This window comes from Salvelinus alpinus, chromosome 7, assembly GCF_045679555.1.
Source record: "Salvelinus alpinus chromosome 7, SLU_Salpinus.1, whole genome shotgun sequence".
Classification (NCBI taxonomy): domain Eukaryota; kingdom Metazoa; phylum Chordata; class Actinopteri; order Salmoniformes; family Salmonidae; genus Salvelinus; species Salvelinus alpinus.
In genome coordinates, this window is record NC_092092.1 from 73,861,753 (window position 1) to 73,883,545 (window position 21,793).

A 21,793-nucleotide genomic window follows, 5' to 3' on the forward strand; every position below is an offset into this window, starting at 1 on the left:
TTTCTTAGACAGTCAAGAAACAACACATTCAGATACGTTTTATTAAATTAGATATCTATATAGAAAACATGTTGCCCCAATGACTTGGCAGAAATTGGCTGTTTAGTAGCACTAGTCACAATCAATCCACAAAATGATCGTTATTTATATACATTCTAAAATAGACCTTTCTTGATATGTTAACATTCTGTAGTCATTTACAACAACAAAAAAGCCTGTAACAAATCCACAATTGTTCAGTGAGGCAGGTTGAGGAAATGAACAGAAATTAACTTGGTTCCTTTGCTTCAATGGAAGTGAAAGAATCATGTGAAACTATATATAATCGCCACAGAGACGTTTTGATAAGGTCTATAATAAGTGAATCAACAATGATATTATTGAAGGTCAGTTCATCTACTAACATTTTCCCACAATTGTGACATTGTTGCATACTGGGTCATTCATAATACAACAAATACTGACATGTTCCAATACTCTACCGCCCTTCAACTATCATTTCAAATTCAGCATCCTAGAGGAATATGGAGTTAGTAACATAATGACAATTAGCTGGCTAACTAATTGTATTCTTTATCTTACTTTGTGAAATCCACCCAGGGGAGTTTAAAAGATGAGAAAAGGCAGTATTAAGCAGAGGGGTCAACAGTCAACCGTGCCCAAACATCCTGAATTTCAGGTTAGTGGTGAAACAGAACTTAAACATCGATATCACCTGTCCCTGCTCAAATTTGATTCAAATGTTTTCTCAGTGGCTTTGAGCACAGTGAGGGAAGAAAGATTATTGGTGAAGCGTGTGAGAGTGTCTACTGGCTTGCGTTAGAAGGAGAGAGTGTGTATATCAGGGTCTTATGTGTGTGTTCTGTCAGGTGGAGGAAGTTGTGTGTGTGTTCTGTCAGGTGGAGGAAGGTGTGTGTGTGTGTGTGTGTTCTGTCAGGTGGAGGAAGTTGTGTGTGTGTTCTGTCAGGTGGAGGAAGGTGTGTGTGTGTGTGTGTGTTCTGTCAGGTGGAGGAAGTTGTGTGTGTTCTGTCAGGTGGAGGAAGGTGTGTGTGTGTGTGTGTGTGTGTGTGTGTGTTCCGTCAGGAGGAAGAAGAGGTGTGTGTTCTGTCAGGTGGAGGAAGATGTGTGTGTGTGTGTTCCGTCAGGAGGAAGAGATGCTCCTCTGCAGCAGTAGAGAGTGACAGATGTCACAGACTCGTACAGGTCGGGGGTAGGAGGGCAAGGCCAACTCATTAGTAGAACAACTGTTACAGTAGATATCTCCACAGTTCCTACAGTGGTGCTGCAGACAGACAGGGGAAAAAACAGACATTTAGTAGAACTGTATTTGTAACCCTTGTGGCAAATGACAGCATTTCATACAAAGGCCTTTCTAAACCTTCCTTTACATCTGCCACAGACCAGAGTCCACAACTGAAGAGATGGATGGACAGAGCCTTACCTTTCTGCGAGCGATGGAGAACTCCTTCTGACACTGTTTACACTGTGTAGCCTCATCGTCTTTCAGCCAGGCTTGGCCCTGATGGACACAGACGGACAACAATGCTCAATCACAAATTATTACAGAAATGAGTGTGTGTCTGTGCTGTGAAGGTGGGGGTCAGGTACAAGGAGAAGTCTATGAACAGCGGTGAGCGCCTATGTCTCGTCTGTTCTTCACTAGTAAACTCCGTAGAGACTTGGTGTAACGGTGGGCTAGGGGAAGTGTTAATGTAGGAACACCTTACCTTCAGGGCTTTGTTGACCTCTTTGAAGTCCTCCATCTTCAGTTTAGACCTACGAGAGAGATGAGTCACACAAAGATGGAACACAGGAAGGAAGAGAGATGTAAATAGGCCCATCTCCTGTAAGGCCGTCTAGTACAGTACTCACTGGCCGAGGTGTAGGCCCATCTCCTGTAAGGCCGTCTAGTACAGTACTCACTGGCCGAGGTGTAGGCCCATCTCCTGTAAGGCCGTCTAGTACAGTACTCACTGGCCGAGGTGTAGGGCCATCTCCTGTAAGGCCGTCTAGTACAGTACTCACTGGCTGAGGTGTAGGCCCATCTCCTGTAAGGCCGTCTAGTACAGTACTCACTGGCTGAGGTGTAGGCCCATCTCCTGTAAGGCAGTCTAGTACAGTACTCACTGGCCGAGGTGTAGGCCCATCTCCTGTAAGGCCGTCTAGTACAGTACTCACTGGCCGAGGTGTAGGGCCATCTCCTGTAAGGCCGTCTAGTACAGTACTCACTGGCTGAGGTGTAGGCCCATCTCCTGTAAGGCCGTCTAGTACAGTACTCACTGGCTGAGGTGTAGGCCCATCTCCTGTAAGGCCGTCTAGTGTAGGCCCATCTCCTGTAAGGCTGTCTAGTACAGTACTCACTGGCTGAGGTGTAGGCCCATCTCCTGTAAGGCCGTCTAGTACAGTACTCACTGGCTGAGGTGTAGGGCCATCTCCTGTAAGGCCGTCTAGTACAGTACTCACTGGCTGAGGTGTAGGCCCATCTCCTGTAAGGCCGTCTAGTACAGTACTCACTGGCTGAGGTGTAGGCCCATCTCCTGTAAGGCCGTCTAGTACAGTACTCACTGGCTGAGGTGTAGGCCCATCTCCTGTAAGGCCGTCTAGTACAGTACTCACTGGCTGAGGTGTAGGCCCATCTCCTGTAAGGCCGTCTCCTGCTCCTGACAGGTCTGCTGGAGCTGCTGCTTCTCCTGACGAACATCCTGCAGCTCCTAGAAACCCACACAAACCAGCTCAGGAGAAAAACAGGAGCTAGACTTCTCTTTTCTGTGTGTGTGTGTGTGTGTGTGACGCTGACCGTGTGTAGCCCCTGTATCTGCTGTAGTTGGGTGCGTAGCTCAGTGCTGTTGTCCTGTTCTCTCTGTAGAGCTCTCTGAATGGCCTGTCTCTGCTCCTTCTCACTGCACAGATCACTCTCCAGACCCAGCCTAGAGAGACAGGGGAGTGGGTCACAACGTGTGTGTGTGTGTGTGTGTGTGTGTGTGTGTGTATCCTCGTGCTTACATACCTCAGTGTGTCCAGGTCAGACAGTTGTTTCTGTAGGGAGTCTACCCTGCCCTCCAGCTCTGTTCTCATGTCCCTGTCCATCTGGTCACTTTGTCTGCGATCACGTTCAGAGTTCTGCAGTCTGAAAATACATGGGCTACAATTAGCATTCAATCATGTTAAAACAAAGAAACCATCATGGAAACCCCCCTGTACCACACACCTCTGCTCCATCTCCTTAATGGTGGTCTTCATCTGGTTTATCTTCTCCTCCAGTTGTCCCTCTTCCTCCTGCTTCCTCTGGGCCTCACGCTCACAGTCCTGCACACACATTCTGTCAAGAGGTGTGTTCTCACGAGGGTGTTGCTGCGGAAGTGAGAGAGTGTGTGTGTGTTTCCGTGTGTGTTACCTGTGTCTTATGGAACATCTGCAGGTTGAGGGTTTTGACCTGGTCTAGTTGTTGTCGGAGAGCTTGCAGTGTGTCCTGTTTCTCATGTGTGTCTTTCTCCAGCAGCCTCATGGCCATCTCCATCTCCTGCTTTAGTCCTACCTGCAGCTCCAGCTCCCTCTCCAACTCCTACACACAGGAATAAAAGGTACAGGAACACACACACCTATTGTAGAGGCAGTTAGCTAGGATCTCTTAAAGAAATGTAGAGCTAGTTGTTCATCTTGCTGTTACACACACACACACACACACACACACACACACACACACACACACACACACACACACACACACACACACCTGTCTGATGCGTTTCTCCTCCTGGTACTGTTTCCAGACCATGCTGTACATCTCATCCAGGCCCTGCCGTGTCTGTCTGTATGTCTCCAGCTCTACTGCACTGTCCTCCAGGGTCGCCTAGGAAATCACACAGGACGGGAAATGCCAGCTCTTCATGTTGTCTGAGTTAGATTCAAGTTACAGACTAAAAACAGTGAGTCCTGACCTCCTCTTTCTTCTGGCTGCTCTGGACGATGGTCTCATTCTCATGTCTCAGGGTTTCCTGTTCCTCCCGTAAAGAGTTAATTCTGTCTGTCGCTGCCGTCAACTGTAGGGTTATAACACATCAATACGCACTATGTAGGGTTATAACACATCAATACGCACTATGTAGGGTTATAACACATCAATACGCACTATGTAGGGTTATAACACATCAATACGCACTATGTAGGGTTATTTTTTCCCCATTAATCTCATTGTCTGAATGTGTTAAAATACACTGAAAACACCTAAATAAATCTATACAGCTCAAAACTACCATGCGATGTAAAAACAAGTTGACACTGAGGTTAAAGAAAGTCTGCTTTTCTCAATTAACCTAATTTTACTAACCATTACTTTAGACAAAATCAAGACGTGAATATTCTTGTAATGTTTTTTTGTATGAAAAATCTTAAACTACAGTTCACACTGAGCAAATTCGGGAATTTGTGATTAATCACAGCAAATCCTGCGATCAACTCGATTAATAAAAAATTAAAACATTGACAGCCCTAGTTAACACGCCCATAAGGGCCGCGGGGTTAACACGCCCATAAGGGCCGCGGGGTTAACACGCCCATAAGGGCCGCGGGGTTAACACGCCCATAAGGGCCGCGGGGTTAACACGCCCATAAGGGCCGCGGGGTTAACACGCCCATAAGGGCCGCGGGGTTAACACGCCCATAAGGGCCGCGGGGTTAACACGCCCATAAGGACCGCGGGGTTAACACGCCCATAAGGACCGCGGGGTTAACACGCCCATAAGGACCGCGGGGTTAACACGCCCATAAGGACCGCGGGGTTAACACGCCCATAAGGACCGTGGGGTTAACACATCTATAAGCACTGTAGGGTTATAACACATCTGTAAGGACTATATGGTTATAAACATCCATAATCATTACATAGGGTTATATAATACATCCACAAGCATTATGTAGGGTTATGACTTCAGATGTGCATCTCTACCTTTCAAGACGATTCCATGTATCTAGATACATGGGCTCCGATACGTTTTAGTTTGAAACGATTCTGTGCGATTCGTTTTAATTAGACGAACGAATCGATGCGATTCGGTGTGATACGATTTGAAGCACTAACATTTGTTGCATAAACACATTCATTTTCTAAATGAAAATCTGCTGCTGATGGAACTCATGAGCTGACTTCTGTCTGTCTGTCTGAATGATGTATACTGCAAAAATATAAAATGCAACATGTAAAGTGTTGGTCTCATGTTTCATGAGCTGTCTCAGCCTCCAGTATTTATGCTGTGTTGGGGGGCTAGGGTCAGTCTGTTATATCTGGAGTATTTCTCCTGTCTTATCCGGTGTCTGTGTGAATTTAAGTATGCTCCCTCTAATTCTCGCTCTCTCAGGGGACCTGAGCCCTAGGACAGGCCTTTCTAGGGAGTTTTTCCTAGCCACCGTGCTTCTACATCTGCATTGCTTGCTGTTTGGGGTTTTAGGCTGGGTTTCTGTATAGCACTTTGTGAGATCGGCTGATGTAAGAAGGGCTTTATAAATACATTTGATTGATTGGATGAGCTGAAATAAAAGATCCAGAAATGTTCCATATGCACAGAAAGCTTATTTATCTCAAAAGTTGTGCACAAATATGTTTACATCCCTGTTAGTGTGCATTTCTCCTTTGCCAAGATAATCCATCCACCTGACAGGTGTGGCATATCAAGAAGCTGATTAAACAGCATGATCATTACACAGGTGCACCTTGTGCTGGGGACAAAAGGCCACTAAAATGTGCAGTTTTGTCACACAACACCACAAGTTTTGAGGGAGTGTGCAATCGGCATGCTGACTGCAGGAATGTCCACCAGAGATGTTGCTAAATAATTTAACGTTAATTTCCCTATCATCTTTTGTTTTAGAGAATTTGGCAGTACGTCCAACCGGCCGCACAACCACAGACCACGTGTAACCATGCCAGCCCAAGACCTCCACATCTGGCTTCTTCAACTGTGGGACCAGACACCCAGACAGCTGATGAAACTGTGGGACCAGACACCTAGACAGCTGATGAAACTGTGGGCTTGCAAAACCAAAGTATTTCTACACAAACTGTCAGAAACCGTCTCAGGGAAGCTCCTCTGCGTGCTTGTCGTCCTCACCAGGGTCTTGACCTGACTGCAGTTCAGCGTCGTAACCGACTTCAGTGGGCAAATGCTCACTTTCCATGGCCACTGACACGCTGGAGAAGTGTGCTTCACGTATGAATCCCGGTTTCAACTGTACCGGGCAGATGGCAGACAGCGTGTATGGCGTCGTGTGGGCGAGCGGTTTGCTGATGTCAAGCTTGTGTTCCATGGTAGCGGTGGGGTTATGATATGGGCAGGCATTTTTTATTGATTTAAATTGAACCTTTATTTAACCAGGCAAGTCAGTTAAGAACAAATTCTTATTTACAATGACGGCCTACCCCGGCCACACCCGGACGACGCTGGGCCAATTGTGCGCCGCCCTATGGGACTCCCAATCACGGCCGGATGTGATGCAGCCTGGATTCAAACCAGGGACTGCAGTGACACCTCTTGCACTGAGATGCAGTGCCTTAGACCGCTGCGCCACTCGGGAGCCCATTGCATAACCTATGGACAACGAACACAATTGTATTTTATTGATGGCAATTTGAATTCAAAGAGTTACCGTGACGAGATCCTGAGGCCCATTGTCGTGCCATTCATACGCCGCCATCACCTAATTTTTCAGCATGATAACGCTTGGCCCCATGTCGCAATAATCTGTACACAATTCCTGGAAAGTGAAAATGTCCCAATTCATCCATGGCCTGCATACTCACCAGACAGGTCACCCATTGAGCATGTGTGGGATGCTCTGGATCGATGTGTACGACTGCGTGTTCCAGTTCCCTCCAATATCCAGCAACTTCGCACAGCCATTGAAGAGGAGTGGGACAACATTCCAAAGGCCACAATCAACAGCCTGATCAACTCTGATAAGAAGATGTGTCACGCTTCATGAGGCAAATGGTGGTCCCACCAGATATCGACTGGTTTTCTGATCCACGCCCCTACTTAAATACAAAAAGCTATCTGTGACCAACAGATGCATATCTGTATTCCCAGTCATGTGAAATCCATAGATTAGGACCTAATTAATTTATTTCAATCGACTGATTTCCTTATATGAACTGTAACTCAGTGAAATCTTTTAAATTGTTGCATGTTGGGTTTATATATTTTTGTTCAGTGGATATGTCTTTGGTGTATATAGCACAAATGTGGATTTCCTCCTGTCTTATAATCGAATGGTTTGACTGTTTGGAAGTCATGACAACTCAGAGTGAGCTTCTCTTCTTCTCCTGCTTCGACCTTGCAGCGCGGTAGCGATTGCTGTCCTCGTTATGAAATGATTAACTCTGTGTATATACAAATGACCATATATAATGTTGAAGACTCCTGCCAACTAATATCAATACATATTTAGTTTTATATACATATTTATTATTTTTTTCAACTTATTTTAGTAAATACTTTAACACCTTTTCTTTCTTAAAACTGTATTGTTGGTTAAGGACTTGTAAGTAAGCACTTCACTGTAACCTGTTCTATTCGGCGCATGTGACAAATGAAATGTGATTTGAAACATTGAATTTGGCCTTACTGCTATCAGCCCATAGAAACACATTGAATAACAGCTTCATACATGGTTAAACAGATGTTTTTTTTACTATCTAAAGGAAGTCGTTCTGAAGTGTCTGAGTTTTGCTCCGTTCATCTGTGTTTGTGAGAGACTAACCATTCCACAGAGGGGTCATATTATTGTGTAGCCCAAACTGTTCGGACGCTACAGACAGAAGTTGGCAGATCAGCTGTACCGACTTCAGGATGAGTCATGTGATGATTGTGGGGGTCGTAAAGCAAAAGGGAGAACACCATCATGTTCGTGAGTCTCATGTTTCTTTGTATGTCAAACCGTTCGCATGCTACAGGCGTTTCTGTGAGAAGAACAGTTTTCAGGATTTCACAAACACCATTCTAGCTCTGCCACCTTTCACCTCAGATGCGGAAGGGCAACATCATCAGATGCGGAAGGGCAACATCATCAGATGCGGAAGGGCAACATCATCAGATGCGGAAGGGCAACATCATCAGATGCGGAAGGGAAACATCATCAGATGCGGAAGGGAAACATCATCAGATGCGGAAGGGAAACATCATCAGATGCGGAAGGGCAACATCATCAGATGCGGAAGGGAAACATCAGATGCGGAAGGGAAACATCATCAGATGCGGAAGGGAAACATCATCAGATGCGGAAGGGCAACATCATCAGATGCGGAAGGGCAACATCAGATGCGGAAGGGCAACATCATCAGATGCGGAAGGGCAACATCATCAGATGCGGAAGGGCAACATCATCAGATGCGGAAGGGAAACAACATCAGATGCGGAAGGGCAACAACATCAGATGCGGAAGGGCAACATCATCAGATGCGGAAGGGCAACATCATCAGATGCGGAAGGGCAACATCATCAGATGCGGAAGGGCAACATCATCAGATGCGGAAGGGCAACATCATCAGATGCGGAAGGGCAACATCATCAGATGCGGAAGGGCAACATCATCAGATGCGGAAGGGCAACATCATCAGATGCGGAAGGGCAACATCATCAGATGCGGAAGGGCAACATCATCAGATGCGGAAGGGCAACATCATCAGATGCGGAAGGGCAACATCATCAGATGCGGAAGGGCAACATCGGCGGATGCAGTGGAAAAACATATGTCTAGCTTAAACTGACGGATTTATGGGAATTTTGTATTATGCTAATTTGATTTCCTCAGGCATCGACTCTAGGAGGTTAATAAACACCACAAAGGATTAAAACACATAAGCTCCTCTGACCTCCTCAATGAGCTTGCCGTTGGTCTTCTCTATGGAGTCCATCTTGGCCTGCAGGTCAGAGACAGAGCAGCTCAGGTGTCTGTTCAGCTCCTCGATGTAGTGCTTCTGGTCCAATATGGCGGTCAGCTTAGTATCACTGACAGAAGAGAGAAGGAGAGGTTACAGGAGAAGAGACAAAGTATAACAGAGAGAGAGGAGTGTGGTTTATCTTTGTATCACAGAAAGAAAGAGGAGGTTGTTAAAGGAAAAAACAAAGAGAAGAGTGTGTTTGGTGTGAAGGAGGAAAGATGGACACATAAATCAAATTGTATTTGTCACATGCGCCGAATACAACAGGTGTAGACCTTACAGTGAAATGCTTACTTACAAGTCCTTAACCTACAATGCAGTTTTAAGAAAATACACCAAAAAAAGTATGACATAAGAATAACAAATAATTAAAGAGCAGCAGTAAATAACAATAGCGGGGCTATATACAGGGGGTACTGGTACAGGGTCAATGTCAATGTACGGGGGTACCGGTGTCGAGGTAATATGTACATTTAGGTAGAGTTATTAAAGTGACTATGCATAGATAATAACAGAGAGTTGCAGCAGCGTAGAAGAAGGGGGGGGGGGGGGGGCAATGCAAATAGTTGTTCAGGAGTCTTACGGCTTGGGGGTAGAAGCTATTAGGATCCTTTTGGACCTAGACTTGGCGCTCCGGTACCGCTTGCTGTGCAGTAGCAGAGAGAACAGTCTATGAATAGAGTGGCTGGAGTCTTTGTACTTACTCCTTAGTGGTCTCAGTGGTCATAGGGTCCTTCAGGTACAAGGAGAAGTCTATGACCCCCACCTGGGAGTCCAGGTCCTCTCCTTTGATACAGAGGTTAGCATCAATGACGTTTAGCCCCACCAGCATCCCTCCTATCACTGTCCCCTCCTCCTCCATCATCAACGCTCCTGGATCATAGAACTCACTGTAGGAGGAAGAAGGGAGAGAGAGATTTAATAAGTTAGATACAATAACTACTGTAAACGTGAATAGTACACATGTTTACCGGTGTTAAATGTTCATTACATACTTATTACACTGATTCAGTTCTAGCAACAGAGTCTTAAGCTGTACTCACACCAGGAGGTCCTTATGGTCCAGCAGGGCTTTCAGGTAGTCAGACAACTTCTTCTGCATCAGGGCCAGATGCAACCAGGCCCGAGCCCGACCCAACCCAGTCTTTAGCCCTGGCAGGTCTCTGGCACTGGTGGTAATATCAGTAGAATCAGGACACAGCTTCTGAACCAGCTCCAGAGGACCCCAGATAGACTTATTCTGATTGATGAATGACTTCTTCACTACAGAGAGAGAAGAAAGGTGAATGTTTAGGTAGTGTTCTTTACCTTCTTATGGCTGCAGGGGCAGTATTGAGTAGCTTGGATGAAAGGTGCACAGAGGTGCCCATAGTAAACTACCTGCTCCTCAGTCCCAGTTGCTAATATATGCATATTATTATTCGTATTGGATAGAAAACACTCTGACGTTTCTAAAACTGTTTGAATCATGTATGTGAGTATAACATAACTTATATGGCAGGCAATAACCTGAGAAAAAATCCAAACAGGAAGTGGGAATTCTGAGGTTGGTAGATTTTCAACACATCCCCTATTGAACACAGTGGGATATGGATGAGTTTGCATTTCCTACGGCTTCCACTAGATGTCAACAGTCTGTAGAACCTTGTCTGATGCCTCTACTGTGAAGTGGGGCCGAAGGAGACAGGAAATAGTCAGGTCTACCATGACCTGGCCATGCTCTGACTATGTGCGTTCACATGAGAGGGAGCTCTGTTCCATCGCATATCTGAAGTCAATGTAATTCTCCGATTGGAACGTTACTGAAGATTTATGTTAAAAACATTCTAAAGATTGATTCAATACATCGTTTGACATGTTTCTACTGACTGTTACGGAACTTTTTGACATTTCGTCAGCTTTTAGTGAACGCGCTTTCTGACTTTGGATTTGTTTACCAAACACGCTAACAAAAATAGCTATTTGGACATAAATGATGGACATTACCGAACAAAACTAACATTTCTTGTGGAAGTGGGAGTCCTGGGAGTGCATTCCGACAAAGATCAGCAAAGGTAAGTGAAGATTTATAATGCTTTTTATGAGTTTTGTTGACTGCACAATTTGGCGGGTAACTGTATGGCTTCCTTTTGTGGCTGAACGCTGTTCTCAGATGATTGAATATTGTGCTTTTGCCGTAAATCTTTTTGAAATCTGACACAGCGATTGCATTAAGAACAAGTGTATCTTTAATTCTATGTAAAACATGTATCTTTCATCAAAGTTTATGATGAGTATTTATGTTATTTGACGTGGCTCTCTGCAATTTCTCCGGATATTTTGGAGGCATTTCTGAACATGGCGCCAATGTAAACTGAGGTTTTGGGATATAAATATGAGCTTTATCGAACAAAACATATATGTATTGTGTAACATGAAGTCCTATGAGTGTCATCTGATGAAGATCATCAAAGGTTAGTGATTCATTTTATCTCTATTTCTGCTTTTTGTGACTCCTGTCTTTGGCTGGAAAAATTACTATGTTTTTCTGTGATTTTGCCGTGACCTAACATAATCGTTTGTGGTGCTTTCGCTGTAAAGCCTATTTGAAATCGGACACTTTGGTGGGATTAACAACAAGATTACCTTTAAAATGGTATAAGATACATTTTTGTTTGAGGAATTTTAATTATGAGATTTCTGCTGTTTGAATTTTGCGCCCTGCACTTTCACTGGCTGTTGTCATATCATCCCGTTAACGGGATTGCAGCCATAAGAAGTTTTAAAGGGCGAAAACAACTAAGTCTCCAACTTGGTTGTGCAGGCTTTCACTCCAGCCCCGCAGTAGCACACCTGATTCAGCTAATCAAGACCCTGACAAAAGTCTGAAACACACCTAGTAGCGCTCCAGACTGAGGGTTGTCCGGTCACCCCTGTTCTAGAGCAAGTCTCACCTTTCAGTCCGTGTTTGAGGCACTGCTCCAGAACCACAAAGAACTGCTGCAGAGGAGGGTAGTCAGAGTCCAGGGTTCTGCCCAGACTCAGAGAAGACTGGATCAGGCCCTTAATACTCAGCTTCATCATACTGAACAGGTTGGAGCGCTCCACAGCCATATAGTCCTTCACCGCTACAAATAGAGAGGGAGACAAAGAAAGAGAAATTAAGAGAGAACGACAGGAGAGAAAGAGAGGAAAGGAGGAGTTTCCGGTGCAAAAGTAATTTAAAAAAAGCACATTAAGAAATGACCACGGACAAATATAGACTGTTACAATACAGTCGTCTATATTTATGATGTTGGAACATGCCATTCTGATGTATTGTGTTTACAGCTAATGACGGTTGAGATACAGAAGAGGGAAGTCACTGGTTCAGCACTAAACTACCTACTAAGTTTATATACCTCCACATTGGCGTGCAATACAATAATCTTGTTACGTACCTGGTAGGTATTGGTTAGCGTTGGTGTCATTCTCGGTAGAGTTTTGTTTAGTCGGACACTTCGGAGAGCTCGCGGCAGATCCCGAAGATGTAGCGTTTCTCAAAGCTGCACCGTAGCTGACCCCACTGCTGATCGTCTCGGTTGCCTTCCGTGCCAGCGACAGGATCGGTGTTGACCAGTTGCTCTCGGTCGCCGGTTTGTCTTTTGAAGTCTCATCATCGCTGCTAACGCCAACAGGGTGGCTGTCTGGAAGAACTTCCAAAACTTTGGGGTCCTCTTCTTTGGCGTCGCTTTCCTCAGCAGCTGTGTTTGTTTCACTTACCTCGTCGGCCATTTTTTGAAACACGTGACACAAGGCCTGAGCAGTCGCCTATGATGCTTGCGAAAAGTCCAAAGTAATCAATTTATGATTCTTGGTGTTTTTTTAATTCACTTCGCATTATTTGAAGTGTTTCTTTCCATATTTAAGCGAGGCTAAGTATTTGTATTTTCATTATTATTATTATTATTATATATATATTTTCATTGCAACAATAATACCAATATTACGCATGAATACAGGGACATTCATGTTTATATAATGAAAAAATGTAATAAAAATAAGCTAGGTATTGGGTACAACAGCTAATGTTTACGAGGTTATAGATGTGTAGCCATTTCACAACACTAGATGTCACTATTGATATTGTCCCGTGTCCTTCAGGTGTGTCTCCATTGCGCGTGAAGGCCTATGATGAAACAGCTGAAGTTACAGACCTAGAAGTCCATTTAGATCAGTGGCTTTTGGTTGACATCATGTTATTATTTAAACCAGTTTCAAACATGTTTAGCTGTTTTCCCAGTTATAGATTAAGTCTTGTCCTGACTAAGTAGATATTTCAATAGATAATCTTCATTGAACATGGATTTTAGTCCAGGACCAGGCTTATTAAACTGTGCCTGGTAAACGGACCCTAAATGTCATAATTTGCATGCGTTTTCTATTAATGTAGTCACAGGTCTAATGATAACCTTTCGTAAGTCCTTTATTCACTTTCATTCAAATGATACAGAAAGAGACACAATATAATCATATCAGCAATATAATGTTAAGCAATGCACTTTTTATGTTATTTTTCTAAGTAAAATGCCTAAAGAGTCAACAAATTAGACACATGATCATTTAGCCCACATTAGTTTGTTGTAACTGTATAACCCATGTATGGTTTCAACCACTGTAAGTATTAACCATTATAATAAGGTGTATAGCATATAAACATGTTGTAATAGGGATGTCTACTGTATAGGCGTGGTCGAGGCAGGCTATATAAATCGTGACGCCTCTAGTCTGGCGCTCCTTCCACTCTTCCCCAATAGGCAAAGGCTGTGTTTGAGTGCGCAACGGCTACCCGAGACGCGCCCGGCATCTTGAATAAGAAAGTCGCACTGAGAACCGAAGGAATAGGCAGGAACGTTTCAGGAGAACAAATATTGACTACGTGGACAAGAGAAAGGAAAACGACATACAGTGCTTTTTACAGAATTACAGTTGGTGGTGATTGAAGTTTGAAGACATGAGGATTCTACGAGTTGCGCTCCTGCTCGTCCATGCTTTTGGTTAGTGTCAAATTACACTTGTATATATCAGGTCAGATTATATAGTTCCTTTTCTGTAGCGTTTATACTTTAACATTGAATAGACTGTTGGTGGTAATAGTTTATCCTAGACTTCATTCCTCCTAAATGGTCTATTTCTTATTCATAAGAGACATGTCGTGTAGTTACACTTGTTGACTGTAAAAGAGTGTGAACTTCTCAAGCATGACCTTCTGAGCAAGTCTCCTAAACTTTTAAAAGAAGAGTCAACGATTTTCATAAGGTGTAGGCCTATGCTATTCAAGAACGAAGTGTGGTCATCTTTCTATTTTAAAACATGCTTTATGTAACTGGATATACTTATTTTTAACTCATATTCTTGTACATTAGCTAACTGTCTGTCTATGCAACATTTTGTGTACCATAGCCAAGCAGGATTATAGTCTCCCCTGTACAGAATACTGTACATGCATGATGTTTTTGGGTGCCTCAGTTCTTGGAGCTGAAATTCAACTATCCAGTTTTATAGGCTCACCTGGAGGGGCCATGGGGCCTCATGCAGGGCTCTCAGTCTAGAGACATGTTTCAACTTGCCCACTCAAACCCCTCCATTTTCTTGGCACCTGAATAAATTACTGTGTTGGAAAGAACAGCTTGTGTTTCCAGTGAGCCAAAACTGGTTGAAATGACTTCTTTTCAAGCAGTTTTTGCTCACTGGAAACACAAGCTTTTCTTTCCATTGAAATGATGTATTTTCACCCAGTGTTGCTCCCTGGGTTAACTCCTCACAGTGTCAGTCGGAATCTACATATCTGAACTACAGATATGTGAATGGTGTAGCATCAATAATGGCCAAAGTTTAATCTTGTGATTCCTTGTGTTTTCCAGTGGTGTCGAGGTTGGTGAGTGGAGCTGTGGTGGACAGGTATGAGAATGAGAGGTCGCAGCACACAGCAGTTATAAACCTGTTGGATGTCCTGAGCGACCGAAGGATGGAGGGAGGGATGGAGAAGAGTAAGCACGGAGTGGAGGGTCCAGTGTTGGAGGAGGATGGAAGCGAGGAAGAGGATGAGGAGTACTATGATTACTACCATGAAGATGACGAAGATGCATCAGGGGACTATGGGGTGGAATTACCTCGAGGTATTTAATAACGCGCTGTGATTTATGTTTGTTTATTGCTCTGTTGTAAGTCACCATCCTATTGTTTATATGTTCTGGAATCCTCACTGACACATTTTATTTTTTTTATTTTTTTTATTTTACCGTTATTTTACCAGGTAAGTTGACTGAGAACACGTTCTCATTTGCAGCAACGACCTGGGGAATAGTTACAGGGGAGAGGAGGGGGATGAATGAGCCAATTGTAAACTGGGGGATTATTAGGTGACCGTGATGGTTGAGGGCCAGATTGGGAATTTAGCCAGGACACCGGGGTTAACACCCCTACTCTTACGATAAGTGCCATGGGATCTTTAATGACCTCAGAGAGTCAGGACACCCGTTTAACGTCCCATCCGAAAGACGGCACCCTACACAGAGCAGTGTCCCCAATCACTGCCCTGGGGCATTGGGATCTTTGTTTAGACCAGAGGAAAGAGTGCCTCCTACTGGCCCTCCAACACCACTTCCAGCAGCACCTGGTCTCCCATCCAGGGACTGACCAGGACCAACCCTGCTTAGCTTCAGAAGCAAGCCAGCAGTGGTATGCAGGGTGGTATAGCCATTATAAACATGATTTATGGCACTATCATTCATTTGGCTTAACTGGTAGATTGTCAGTTCCATTTTAACAACTGTTCCTATGCAACCAATAGTTACATTTACTTTATGGACCAGGTAGCCTAGTGGTTAGAGCGTTGGGCCAATAACCCTAATTTGCGGCAGAAGCGCTGTACAACTATGGCTGACCCTGTAAAACAACACATTTCACTGCACCTATCATACTACTATGGCTGACCCTGTAAAACAACACATTTCACTGCACCTATCTGGTGTACAATAAAACCTGTATTCTATGAGATGTGTTGGCTAGGTCCATGGATTCAGTTGATTAACATTTCTTGTCTGTGCTCTTTTCTTTTTTAGTTGCATTGTCGACTAAACCTAAAGACCCATCGGCCATCCTGGAAGCTGAGAGGAGTGAGGGGAAGAGGAGGAGAGGAGGAAAGGGGAGGAAGAAGGGAAAAGGAAAAAAGAGGAACCCTTGTCTGAAGAAGTATAAGAACTTCTGTATCCATGGCAGCTGTCATTACCTGAGGGACATCAAAGCTCCATCATGCATGTAAGAAATACCTCTATCTCTCTTTCTCTCTCAATCTCTCCCTTTCTCTTTCTCTAACTCGCTCTGTCGCTCTATCTCTCTCCAGAATAACAATATGTCTGCTGTACTGTATGTTGCATGAATCACATCTCACCCCTGTCCCTCTCTCTCTCTCTCTCTCTTTCGATCTCCTTGTGCAGATGTCGTCCCAGTTACTCTGGGGAGCGGTGTCACCTATTCACGCTGGCTTCAGAGGGGAGAGACGTGGGAGGATACAGCAGGACCACAGCTCTGGCTGTGGTGGCAGTGGTGTTGTCTTCTCTCTGTCTAACCATCATAGGCCTGCTGCTGGTGCTCAGGTCAGTAGAATCAGAGCAGCTGTATAACACAGGGGATGTATAGAACCAGAGCAGCTGTATAACACAGGGGATGTATAGAAGCAGAGCAGCTGTATAACACAGGGGATGTATAGAACCAGAGCAGCTGTATAACACAGGGGATGTATAGAACCAGAGCAGCTGTATAACACAGGGGATGTATAGAACCAGAGCAGCTGTATAACACAGGGGATGTATAGAACCAGAGCAGCTGTATAATACAGGGGATGTATAGAAGCAGAGCAGCTGTATAACACAGGGGATGTATAGAAGCAGAGCAGCTGTATAACACAGGGGATGTATAGAAGCAGAGCAGCTGTATAACACAGGGGATGTATAGAACCAGAGCAGCTGTATGACACAACACACATTGCATAATGCAGCAGCTGAAGATAGACAAAGTCTGTATTGGCACTGTATTTTGGAAATGGGCCAACAGGAAATTAATAGTAAACAACCGAATTGATTGTAGGGGAAAGGGAGTTGAGGCTATAACAAACATATGACAGTATAGTTCAACATGGTCATAGTTCAACATGGTCAAAGTTCAACATGGTCATAGTTCAACATGGTCATAGTTCAACATGGTCATAGTTCAACATGGTCATAGTTCAACATGGTCATAGTTCAACATGGTCATAATTCAACATGGTCATAGTTCAACATGGTCATGGATCAACATGGTCATGGATCAACATGGTCATGGATCAACATGGTCATAGTTCAACATGGTCATGGATCAACATGGTCATAGTTCAACATGGTCATGGATCAACATGGTCATAGTTCAACATGGTCATAGTTCAACATGGTCATAGTTCAACATGGTCATAGTTCAACATGGTCATAGTTCAACATGGTCATAATTCAACATGGTCATAGTTCAACATGGTCATAGTTCAACATGGTCATGGATCAACATGGTCATAGTTCAACATGGTCATAGTTCAACATGGTCATGGATCAACATGGTCATAGTTCAACATGGTCATAGTTCAACATGGTCATAGTTCAACATGGTCATGGATCAACATGGTCGTAGTTCAACATGGTCGTAGTTCAACATGGTCATAGTTCAACATGGTCATGGATCAACATGGTCATAGTTCAACATGGTCATAGTTCAACATGGTCATAGTTCAACATGGTCATAGTTCAACATGGTCATGGATCAACATGGTCATAGTTCAACATGGTCATAGTTCAACATGGTCATAGTTCAACATGGTCATAGTTCAACATGGTCATGGATCAACATGGTCATAGTTCAACATGGTCAAAGTGTAGCGTTATTGTTCCCACCACAGGTGTTTTTGTTGTTTTTTCAAAACAGTTCCAGGATCCACAGGTCTTAACTATGTTGATGTTTTTCTACAGGTTTCACAAGCGAGGAGCGTACGATGTAGAGAATGAGGAGAAGGTGAAACTGGGGTCAGCACCCAACCACTGAAGAGCTGGAGAGAAGGGTGAGTTACCAAGGAAACCTCCTCTACTTTCAAGTCCTGAACAGAAATGTTATTTCCTCTCCTAAATTGATAGGAGTCAGACAGAAAGTGAAACCTCAACATTACTGTACATTATTACAGTATGAATGTGAAACAGAGGCTGGATTTAGATTGATGAAAGATGAGTTTTGTTTTTGTTTTCACACGATCTGAGTGTTGAAGGAAACTTGATTGCTCATTGTTTCTCCCTCTTTTATTTCAGGACAGGATAGGGAAATTCTACCTCAAAATAGAAAAGAAGAAGTGGAAAAAAAGCCAAGAGTGAACCCAGAGAGACTTGGAAGGTATGGAAGAGAAGGGGGACTGGATGGGCGTGACCTGTACATATAGCCCCATCCCTTCTCACTGATGGACAGATGTGATTGGGTAGCTCAGGATTCTGAGGTAGTCCCTGCCACCTATCAGGAGAGAGCCTGCCTAAAACTGGAACTCTGATTGGCTGGGAGAAAAGACTGAAGTTGTGATGAGCATATGGAAGCTGAGAGGAAAAGGAGGAACGTTTCTGGGCCCGTATCCACAAAGCATCTCAGAGAAGGAGCCTTTAGATCATAATGAATAAGATTATATGGACAGACCTTAGATCAGCACTCCTTCTCTGAGATGCTTTGCGGAAACGTCCCTGGACTCAGTGCTGCTTCTTGTTAAAAAGACTACCAGGAGTCTCAGACTGAAAGGACACCATCTTCTCTTCATCTGCCAGAAACAGAGAGAACCCTGGTCTTTCTTCAACAGGAGTGTTGTTTTTACCAATCAACATTGTATTTTCCTGCACATGTTCGTTCGTTGTCATTTTCTAGTGTACTGTAAAACTTTAATTTATACCATATACTTCTCTTTTAATGTATTTATTAATGTGTTGATGTTGCTGTATTTATGCAGATATTTAACTGCTTCGTCCACCCAAGATGCACTGCCAGTTTGTAAAGATTATCTATAAGGTCATCATTGTGTTTTTATATTTAAATGTTAAAGCATATTTATTGATAAAAATTTAAGATAAAAGTATTTAAAAAATGTACAGTAATTTTGGAGAAATAGACATTCAAAGTAAGTGTCCTCTTGGTCTCATAGGGATACCTGATTGCTGACTTTGATGTATCGGCACTCTGGTTACAGGCTGCTGAGAACACACACCACTGTGCTTGGTTGGTTGATTGATTGACTTATTAATTGATTGATTAAACAGCTCTGTGGTGTATTCCACCAATGGACCACTGACAGGTCTCTCTTTCTGTACCATTATGACGTGGTTGCATTGGTCTTCTGTGTTTGACTCTGTGAAGAAGACATGCAAAACATCCAGACATAGAAGTGAATTTAATAGAACCTACTCTAGAATCCCAAAATATAGGAAATATGTAAAATGAATGTTTAAAATCTAGAATCCAGTTTAGATTTTTCTGTATTACAATCAGGATGTGGAATAGATCCAACGTAAACTCTGGTGCCTTGTCGAGTCCAGCCACTGTAGCGAATGTTGGGACATAAAAACACACACAAGTGGTGAAATTTTTATTGTCTTTGAGAAACAAGTTGGACATTAATCTCCAAAAATGTTATCTCCAATTTCAATGATTTATTTATGTTACCATGCCAGTTAGTTGTGTTGTTTTGTTTTAGCATGATGGGTGTGGTTAGGGATATACTCAGTGATTTACTGTATGGTAATATACACTGAGATCCATGCTAAGATCATGATAAAATGTGAATTCATTTTAAAAACAAATAACCCTCCTCAAGAAAAACATACTGGAAACAACCTGCAGTTTTGAAGTGATTTCTAGTCAAAAAGTGTTCATTTTTTTCTCTGAAAATAAAGTATTTTTTTCTCAGAATTCACAAAGTCATTGTATTTATTATGCTTTGTCTGTGTCACTGAGGCTGCATTTACACAGGCAGCCCAATTCTGATATGTTTTCCATTAATTGGTCCTTTGACCAATCAGATCAGATCTTTCACCAATAATTGGGCAAAAGATCAGAATTGGGCTGCCTGTGTAAACGCAGCCTATAGCTCATATTCATCCATATCAGCTACTATCTATACACTCATGAGTGATTTAAACTCAGAATCATGACGCAAGAACACTGATCTGATGTCAGTTTAGGGTCAGTTGTTTTGGATTGGAAGAAGGTCATCTTACTCAAGATCTGAGGTGTTTAAGATGAAGTGTTTCTTAACCTCAAGCCCTCTTATCTGTTATTATAGATGAATAACATTTCTATACTAATGTCCTAGGCTTCACCTTGATAGTTAAGGTCACCATTTATATAGCTATCTGGTTTACTTCCTGTATGAAATGTGTCAGCGTGGCCTCATATTGTAGTGATACTTAAGAGAGACCGGTCTGGGACGACAACACTACTGTGTCCTTTAGGCCTTTCAGTCACTGGCTGTAATTATAGAAAGGATAATATTTGTCTTCCCCTCCCCTCACCCTCCTTTTCACCCCTCCTCTCCTCCCACCCTTCAGCTACTCCTTTCAACCAGAGCACCTGTATCCTGGCCAAGGGTCACCTTCAAGATGTATAGCCAGTCCTTGCAAGCGTTCTGAAGAGTTCCCACTGTTCTCCTTAAGTAACTTAAGTTTAATTTAAGAACATTTTCTCTTTCCACGAATTGTCTCCACATGGGTTCATGCCAATGACAAAATCACAAGCAGACCTGGCTACCCAGCTGGAAAGCTACCCAGCTACAGTAATCTAGTACATCCACAGTTGTTCTCCCTTTGATCTACAGTAATCCAGTATATCCACAGCTGTTCTCCTTTCGATCTACAGTAATCTAGTATATCCACAGCCGTTCTCCTTTGATCTACAGTAATCTAGTGTATTCTCGGCTGTTCTCTTTTGATCAACAGTAATCTAGTGTATTCTCGGCTGTTCTCCTTTGATCTACAGTAATCTAGTGTATTATCGGCTGTTCTCCTTTGATCTACAGTAATCTAGTGTATTCTCGGCTGTTCTCCTTTGATCTACAGTAATCTAGTGTATTCTCGGCTGTTCTCCTTTGATCTACAGTAATCTAGTGTATTCTCGGCTGTTCTCCTTTGATCTACAGTAATCTAGTGTATTCTCGGCTGTTCTCCTTTGATCTACAGTACTCTAGTGTATTCTCGGCTGTTCTCCTTTGATCTACAGTACTCTAGTGTGTTCTCGGCTGTTCTCCTTTGATCTACAGTAAACAAATGTGTTCTCGGCTGTTCTCCTTTGATCAACAGTAATCTAGTGTATTCTCAGCTGTTCTCCTTTGATCTACAGTAATCTAGTGTATTCTCAGCTGTTCTCCTCTGATCTACAGTAATCTAGTGTGTTCTCGGCTGTTCTCCTTTGATCTACAGTAATCTAGTGTATTCTCGGCTGTTCTCCTTTGATCTACAGTAATCTAGTGTATTATCGGCTGTTCTCCTTTGATCTACAGTAATATAGTGTATTATCGGCTGTTCTCCTTTGATCTACAGTAATCTAGTGTATTCTCGGCTGTTCTCCTTTGATCTACAGTAATCCTGTGTATTCTTGGCTGTTCTCCTTTGATCTACAGTAAACTAGTGTATTCTCGGCTGTTCTCCTTTGATCTACAGTAAACTAGTGTATTCTCGGCTGTTCTCCTTTGATCTACAGTAATCTGAAGCTATAAGACTATGCAGTTATGATGACAGGACCCCATCAGGTGCTCTGACTGATCATCAATCAGACGATACATTACTAAGTGGCTGGTTACAG

At 43.2% G+C, this 21,793-nt stretch overlaps 2 protein-coding genes across 4 annotated transcripts; one reads left to right on the plus strand and one right to left on the minus strand.

The window, feature by feature from the left end:
- Positions 1-23: 23 nt before the first annotated feature.
- LOC139581641 (RUN and FYVE domain-containing protein 1-like) lies at positions 24-12,712 on the minus strand. Of its 3 annotated transcripts, XM_071411621.1 has the most exons (15): positions 12,352-12,711; positions 11,866-12,039; positions 9,976-10,195; positions 9,637-9,822; positions 8,864-8,999; positions 3,939-4,040; positions 3,734-3,850; positions 3,395-3,562; positions 3,209-3,306; positions 3,008-3,127; positions 2,798-2,927; positions 2,617-2,711; positions 1,728-1,776; positions 1,442-1,519; positions 24-1,282 (listed from the first exon to the last, which is right to left on the minus strand). In XM_071411621.1, exons 1-15 carry the CDS (start codon positions 12,683-12,685, stop codon positions 1,142-1,144), a joined length of 2,148 nt encoding a protein of 715 aa, XP_071267722.1. In that variant the 5' UTR covers positions 12,686-12,711; the 3' UTR covers positions 24-1,141. The 3 variants fall into 3 exon arrangements, 2 of the variants coding, with proteins under 2 accessions (XP_071267722.1, XP_071267723.1); XM_071411622.1 differs by lacking the exon at positions 3,939-4,040 and having other exon boundaries at positions 12,352-12,712; XR_011676260.1 differs by lacking the exon at positions 24-1,282 and having other exon boundaries at positions 2,026-2,711.
- A 692-nt stretch (positions 12,713-13,404) lies between these two features.
- LOC139581645 (proheparin-binding EGF-like growth factor) lies at positions 13,405-19,906 on the plus strand. The gene is made up of 6 exons (XM_071411628.1): positions 13,405-13,947; positions 14,815-15,069; positions 16,015-16,210; positions 16,390-16,548; positions 17,944-18,032; positions 18,274-19,906. Exons 1-5 carry the CDS (start codon positions 13,905-13,907, stop codon positions 18,014-18,016), a joined length of 726 nt encoding a protein of 241 aa, XP_071267729.1. The 5' UTR covers positions 13,405-13,904; the 3' UTR covers positions 18,017-18,032; positions 18,274-19,906.
- Positions 19,907-21,793: the final 1,887 nt, after the last annotated feature.